General features: G+C 46.6%; 1 protein-coding gene across 1 annotated transcript in view; it reads right to left on the bottom strand.

Moving 5' to 3' along the window:
- Positions 1-7,017, bottom strand: part of Coil (coilin) — a 15,779-nt gene extending 8,762 nt beyond the window's left edge. Inside the window, exons 1-3 of the mRNA XM_028772407.1 lie at positions 6,756-7,017; positions 435-1,542; positions 232-318 (exon numbers count right to left, since the gene is read on the bottom strand). Of these exons, the coding sequence (XP_028628240.1) occupies positions 232-318; positions 435-1,542; positions 6,756-7,009 (1,449 nt within the window). The 5' untranslated portion in view covers positions 7,010-7,017. The remainder of the gene's footprint in view (positions 1-231; positions 319-434; positions 1,543-6,755) is intronic.
- Positions 7,018-8,057: the final 1,040 nt, after the last annotated feature.

Below are 8,057 nucleotides of genomic sequence, written 5' to 3'. Positions count from 1 at the left end.
ATCCTCAGCCACTCCTTCAAGTACACAGACCCCCTATATCCTCAGCCTCCGAGGACTCCTCTTTCCTACCCCAAGAACACAGATTGTGCCGAGCAGAGGTCCCCATTCCCACCCATCTGAGGCCCCACCATGACTCCTGACAACTGCAAGCAGTTTCTGTAAACATTACTTAATAAGATTCACTAAGGAAGCTGGGGGAGGGGGAATCTTGGTTTTGTTATGGTCATATACCTTAAATGCAATCTTTTCTCCGACTTGAGGGGCAGCTGCCAACAGTGGTAACAGACTATAGTCCTTCTTGGGGGTCTCTACTGGATTCTGGAAAACAGACATGTGCCGTCATTACTGGGGAGGAAATGAAAGGCCAGGTCACAGGGTTGAGATAAGCTGCATGGGGGAAGGGAGGAGGCCGACTCACAAACGTTAAAGCTCACCTGGATCACCATGGATGAGTTTGTTAGAATATCATTTAACTGTTTCTGCTTCTGGCTCTCAGAGCTTCTATTCAAGATACAGGAGACAGCTTGCCCTCGTCCTCGCCCTCGGCCCCGAACACCCCGGCCCCTCAGTCCCTTCCCAAACAAGAAGTCCTCTCCTCGCCCCCATCCTCTTCCCAAACTGGTGGGGACAGGCACATTGGGAGGACCAGGAGCTTGTCTGCCTCTGTTTGAGTCAGAAGGTTTCCATCCCATAATACCCGGAGTCTCCAATGACAGCCCTGGACTGGAACACCCTTGCCCTACAAAGAGGCCTGTTGTCTTCAAGAAGTCAGATGAGCCCTCGAGCATGTTCTTGGACACCAGGAACTGGTCTTCCGACTCTGAACTGGAGTCTGAACTGGATGACGAGGTTCTGGAGGCCTTGCCCTTGCCAGAGCTGAAGGTAAAGCCAGGCTTTGAGGCCTGTATGTTGGTAGCGGCAGTTTTTGTAGCAGGTCCATCTTTCAACAGCTCAGCTGACAGTTCCTCTGAAAAGCTGATCCCCTGCATCGTGATACTGCAGTGGCCATCGCTGACTGACTCTGGACAGGACTCAGACTCTGACAGGTAGCTCGAGCTACCTTTTGGCCCTGTGCTGCTTCTCCTCCGGGCTTTAGCAAGGCTGCTTCTGGGGGAGGCCTTGGGGAAGCTGCAGTTCTGTGAGCCCCCTTCTTTAGGCGTCTGTTGTTTGGGAGACTTGGAGGCCCTAGTCTGCTTCTTCTGTTCACATTTCTCCTTTCTTTTTGAAGATTTCTTTTTGGTCTCTTCCTCGTCCTCCTCGGCTGGGCTGGCTGGGCTGCCTGTCACTTTGCTTTTTCTCTTATTCTTTGTCTGCCCCATCTCATCTGGGAAGACCTTGGTTTCCAGGTCTGAGGCCTTCTCGTTATGGCTGCTGTCCTCCTGCCTCTTCCAGTGCTTCTTCAAACACTTGTATCCCTGGTCCGTTTCCTCATCCTCCATCAACTTAAAAGCCCGCTTCTTCGCTTTCCTACATGGGAAATTAGAGTCGCCACCATTGCTTACTATCAAATTCTCAGGGAGTCCTTGGTCTTCTAACTTAACCCTGTTGGAAGAGGGGAGAAGGCTCAAATGAGCAACTGTAAGCACAGGTCCGGCAAGCACAAGCCTGGCGTGCACTCGCACATGGCCAAGACTGCAGACTGTCACATCGCTAAGGATGAAAGACTCCACAAAATCACCCACACAACACAGCTCTTTTCAAGTGGCTGGTTTGTTTTCTCTTTGTAGTTTTGAGATGGGGTCTCCCTCTGTCACCTTAGGTGGCCTGGAACTCACTATGGAGACCAGGCTGGCCTCCAACTCACAGAGATCCACAGTCTCTTCTACCTCAGTGCTAGGATTAAAGGAGTGTGTCATCATGCTTGACTAATGTATACTGGGGTCCATGCATTTTTCTCTAACTTATACATCACCAACAAACTAGGTTACCTTTCATTTCTGAGATCCCAAAATACAACTCTAACAGGTTAACTTGCCAAGCCCCACAGCTGATAAGTAACAGGAAAGACAGTCTGACCTTGGCTCACCTAACTTCAAAACTCACAATCTTTTTTTACAATATAACTTTTTAAAAATTTATTGAGATGGGGCTGGAGAGATGGCTCAGTGGTTAAGAGCACTGACTGCTCTTTCAGAGGTCCTGAGTTCAAATCCCAGCAACCACATGGTGGCTTACAACCATCCGTAATGAGATTCGCTGCCCTCTTCTGGTGTGTCTGAAGACAGCTACAGTGTATTCATATATAATAAATAAATAAATCTTTAAAAAAAAAAAAAAATTTATTGAGAATTTCATACATATAATTTATTTCAATCACACATACAAACAGCAGCTTCTATCTTCTCTCATATGCCGCCAACTTCATGCCCTCTTTTCTTAACTCACAATCTTCTTACTATGTGTGTGTTAGCCAACCTAAAAGGTGAACATATTAACCATCCGGTTTTGTGTCAGAATGAGTAAAAACATAAAATGAATTTGAGTATTAAGTACGGAAAATGTACTGCACATATACATAGTGGAATATTACTCCAATGTAAAGAAGGTATATCATTTCCATTGATGAGGAGGCAACTGGAGGACAGCATGCTGAATTAAATCAGCTATAGGGAGACAAATGCCACACATATCCATTTATATGAAGAGTTAAAGGGTCACAAAGAAGTAGAAAGTAGAATGGTAGTTATCAGATCCTAAGGAGGTTGTGGGGGAAGTAAGACACTCCTGTACACTCCGACAGAAAGACTAAATTCTAATGTCCCTCTCTAGTTTAGGACAGCAGTGGTGGACAATAACCAACTCTCCTCAAAGAGCTACATGAGAGGCTTTCCTCTCTCTTTGTTTGTTTGTTTGTTTCTTTCTTTCTTTCTTTCTTTTTCTTTCCTTCCTTCTTTGGAAGACACTGGTGGCTTTGGCTGGCTTGAATTCAGAGATCTACCTGTCTCTGCTACCCAAGTGCTAAGATTAAAGGTGAGTCTAAGAAAGGGTTTTCCATGTCCTCCCCTCCAATAAAAAACAGTACGAGGAAACAGATATGCCAATCAATTCTGATCTGATCACCATGCATGTATGTATGCATGTATGTGTGTGAGTATATCCTGAAATGGCACACTGTACCCTACAAATATGTATAACTATATGCTAATTAAAGCACTTAAAAATAATAAAATAAAATGTTTTCCTATTCCTGTTTGGGTCCTGAATTGTTACAGCTATCCATAAGATCCATGACAGTTTGTGATGGTTACAGTTATGTCAACCTGGCAAGGCTACGGGGCACTCAGTTCAGATACTGTGTCTATTGCTTGTCTAAAATATTTCGGATGAGATTCCCACTGAGATCTCAAGACTGACTAAAGACAGCTTGATTTTGAGAATCTTCTCCTCTCCAGGTAACTGTGATTCTACTTTCTATGTTTATTTGCTTTTGTGGTTTTTTTTTTCTGTGTAGTCCTGGCTGTCCTGGAGCTCACTCTGTAGATCAGGTTGGCCTCGAGATCAGAAACTCACCTGCCTCTGCCTCTGCTTCCCAAGTACTGAGATTAAAGTGTGCACCACCACTGCCTAATTACTTCTCTCTCAGCTCTAAAGAGAGGTGTGTGTGTGTGTGTGTGTGTGTGTGTGTGTGTGTGTGTGTGACAGAGAGAGAGATGGCTGTAAATCACTGTGTGAATTCTGGGAACCAAACAAGTCCCCTACAGTGAAGGCAGAGCTCTGGACTGCTGAGCTGTCTTCCCAGCCCCTCTCCTTCCCAATATATGTCACTGCCCATGGCCCACGGCCCTTGCTCCTCGGTCCTTGCAATGATGAGATGGTGAGCTTAGCTCTGACTCAGGAAACTGCTAACATGCTCACCTGGTGGCAGGTCTACTAAAACTACAATGATACACATGGTTCCTGTACCAGGATGACACACAAACGTGTTCCATCATCGCCTCCAAGGCTCAGGGAACATCAGAGAGGAGAGGGGAGGAAATAACACAAGAGCAGACACGGCCACTGCATTCGTGGACTCACTTACGGGAGTGGCTATCTGCAAACGAGCTACACAGGACTGGGCCCTCTCAACAGTTCACTGGGATGTGAGAAAGGTCTATGAGCCCCTACCGCTCCCCGAGGAACTACTAAAAATAAACAGGACTAAGTAAAGTGAATTGCTTCCCTCAGTGCCTCCATCAATAGAGTACTTGCTGGGCAAGCGTGAGAGCCTAGCTTTGGAGGCCTAGTGTGCTGATGTGTATCTGTAATCCTAGCACTGGGAAGGCGGAGACAGACAGCAATAGACAGACCACTGGAGCTCAATAGCCAGGCCAGCCTAACCTAGCTCCAGGTTCAGTGAAAGACCCTGTCTCAGAAAACTAAGGTGATTGAGAAAGGCACAAGGCGTCCACCTCTAGCCTCTACAACATAAATTTACACACAGGCCTGCACACCCATATACACGTATGATGAATTTGTCAGGGAAAGACAGTTATAAGGAGAAAGAAATGAACAAATAAAAAAAACTTTCATACTTAGTTGCTGGGTTTTTTTTTTTCTTAAAATATTTTTTGAGATTTTATTTCTTTTTCTTTGTACAACTGTTTTGACTGTATACTCTGTGTGCAGTACCCATGATGACCAGAAGAGGACATCAGATCCCCTGAGACTATAGTGAGCTATCATCAGGAGGGCCCTAACCTTGAACCTAGGTCCTGAAAAAGAGCAGTCAGTGTTCTTAAGCACTGAGCCATCTCACCATCCCTCACATGTAGTTTTTTTCCTATGGTCTACACCATTTACCACCAGGGCTAGCTACAATCTACTTTCTCCCTGGACTAAATCCAGGGCCCCAGGCACCCTAGCTAGGAAAGCACTCATTCACTTACTGAGTGACATTCTCAGGCCCACAGAGGTAACTAACTTCTTTCCAGATGCAACTGTACATGTGAGGCATTTAGGAGAAACTTCCCTGTCATCTGCTGCAATTACTGCTTGTAACAGCTCTCTCGGTTGTTTTTATATCATTAGCATCTGTACAAAAGTGTAATTCTTGGGTGATGCATTAATTTAAGTATTAACTGTAGCCAGCAGCAAGTTATTAAGTCATTAGGCCGGGAACCATTCAGGAAGTAAACTTAACAGGTGGGGACACAGCCCTCTCTCTTGTTTAAATAGCCTTTAAAGTGCACTGAGAATGGGCTTCTTATTTCTGTCAGTAAAATGGGAAAAGAGCCTTGACTGCCTTTAGCCCCAGCACCTGGGATAGAAGCAAGCAGTCCTCTATAGCTCAAGGCCAGCCTGGTCTACACTGAGACAACTTGCCTCAAAAAAGAAAGGGGGAGAGGAGAGAAGAAGGGAGGAGAGGTTTGAAATTTGGACTATTTCAAGTTGTCACCTAAAGAAAAACAACTAATAAATCATAGTATTCCTGATTTAAGAGCAATGCAAAGATACGGTCATTGTTTCTAATTAATTTCCCTGATGTTCTGAAGAAATCTTGCGAATGTGGCACTGTCTACAGAAAGCAATATTAAACAAAGGCGAGCAAGAAATAGCCTGGTTTATAATTCTGAATTTACTTCTCCACAGCTGAAGCTTAAAGGTGTGTGTTGAGCTGGGGTGCACAGACTAAACCGGACAAGTATGAATGTCAACTGCAGTAACCAATAGCATCATCCCGCCATCTGAGATAACCAATCCACCTGCCAACTAGTCACACTGCAGTCGCTCCCAGATACTCACCTCAGTGTCAGCTTTTAAAATCTCCTTGCTGTTGTTTTGAGATAGGGTTTCTCTACCTAGCCGCCACAGTCTCACTACCTGTAGATGAGGCTGGCTTCAAATTCAGAGAGCTGCCTGCCTCTGCCCTCTGCCTCCTGAGAGTTAGGATTAAAGGTGTACACTACCATGTCTGGCGTAATTTTTCTCCCCCCACCCCCATTTGTTTATTTTTGTTTTCCCAAGGCAGGGTTTCTCTGTGTAGCTCTGGCTGTCGTGGAACTCACTCTGCAGATCAGGCTGGCCTCGAACTCATAGAGATCCATCTGCTTCTGCCTCCTGGCTACTGAGAATAAAGGCATGCACTGTCTGGCTATTACTTTTTTTTTTCCTTTTTAAACGGGTCTCGCATATGCCAAGCTGACCTATGTAGCCAAGGGTACTTTGAACTCCTTATCCTCCTGTCTGTCTTCACTTCCTCAGTGCTGGGATTCCTGTTGAGACGGCTGGGAATCAAATCTAGGGCTTTGAAATAGGCAAGCAGTCTAGCAACTGAAACACACACTCTGAAATGTCACAGTTTGTGTGATAACTGAAATGCATTCCAATACCAGTTCGACGGGACCCAATGACACCTGAATGAAACACAGAATGACATCCACCAGAAGTGGACATTGCCAAGGAGCTAAGCTGGGACATTCTATACATTACTAAGAAAACATGTTTCCTGCCTGCATTGGTCTCCTACTCCAGACACCAAGTACAGCCCAGAGAAGGTGGGTCTGTGGCATATTTGCGCCATGCACACAGCAGACAGAGCCTGGCTGAGTGAGCACTGGCCCTGCTCTTGAGCACCGGAGCTGCTCCAAGTCTAGTCTCCCTGGAATGAGAAGCGTCCCGGGGAAGGATGCTGCATCCATGGCTGGACCACTCAGGATCTTGCACGTGCAGCTAGCTCGCCACCGGGGTCCTTGATCGTGAGGCCCAGCAAGCGCGACCCCCGAGCCGCGCGCCCCGACCCCCACCCCACCCGCGCCCCGCGCGCTCCCGCGCACCTGAGGCAGTCGTTGTCTCTCACCAGGCGCGCGCTCTCGGTAGGGGGCAACAGCCCCCCTTCCAAATAGAGGCCCAGGAGCGCCCCGGAACTGAAGCCGAAGCGCTGGCGGATGAGACTGATGAGATCCGTGACAACTCGGCATCTGTCTAGGTCAATCAGAAGCCAGAAGACCGTGCAGTGTGGAGTGGCCGGCGGCGGGTAGTCAAAGTGAAGCCGTAGCCTAACCGTCTCGGAGGCTGCCATCTTGCTCATGCTCAACGGAAGCCGAGAGGTTCCACGGGGCTTCCCGCCCCCGGCAGCGGCTAGCGTGCGCCGCCTAGGGGCGCAAGTAGGTCTGCAGGCTACCATCGCGAGCTCCCTGTTCTTTCCCAGAACTGATAAGGGCTGAATATATTATATACAAGTGACTGTCAAGATAGCTTCTACGATATCAGTTCGTGTAATTAAACAAAAACAAGCCAATAATCTGGAAAATTAGTAAGCAGCCAGCCTGACCCAAAACCCTGTAATAGGATTTTTACCTCTCTACAAAAAAAGGTCAGGAAAGGACCAGAATCCACACGTGGTGTGTATCCAGGTAGAAAACGAGAGAGGTTCCTTGAGTTCTCATGAGACTGTCTAAAACAAACACACAGGTCCTTAGGGCCTCGGGGGGTTCAGTGTGTGCTATGCTCCTGACCAGATCAAGTGCTTTCCTTATCTTAGGGCTGAACAATATCCTTTAAGTGTTGAAGGCACAGGAGGGAATCAGAAAGCTAACTAAATACAGGACTTTAAAAAAAAAAATGATTAAAAATGAGGCTTGTTCTTTGAAAGTAATAAAAATCAAGAAACATGAGATGGCACAGTCTACAGTGATTTTCCTAGCATGCACACGACCCTGGACTCCAGCCCCACCACAAAAATATAAAGTACAAGAATTTTTAAAATTTTAATGTTTAGAGAAGTTAAGCAACTCCCTCCAAGGTCACTAGAGGAGTGAATGTTTGGGACTCGGAGGTCAGTAAATACACTGACAAAAAATACTTTGTCGATTCTAACCCTGTAGGTCTTTGGGATTGAATCACTGCTACTTTCTTTTGATATTGGGGTCAAAGTCAGTTCAGTCCCATAGAAGACACCAAATTCGACTCAGCAGCTGCAGACCAGTCCTCTAGGCAGGCAAACACCACACACGAACTGGTAACTAACAGTCCAGTACTTTCCCCAGGCAGACGCCAGGCAGGAACCAGCAGGTGTAGTTTCTTCATCCTAAAGGAACCGCAAGGCCAGAGGCTGTGTTAAATGGAGGCTGCTGCAG

This window comes from Grammomys surdaster, unplaced genomic scaffold (assembly GCF_004785775.1).
Source record: "Grammomys surdaster isolate TR1022 unplaced genomic scaffold, NIH_TR_1.0 213, whole genome shotgun sequence".
Taxonomy (NCBI): domain Eukaryota; kingdom Metazoa; phylum Chordata; class Mammalia; order Rodentia; family Muridae; genus Grammomys; species Grammomys surdaster.
The sequence above is the reverse complement of the archived record's forward strand: the minus strand, read 5'-3'. Positions and strand labels throughout refer to the sequence as shown.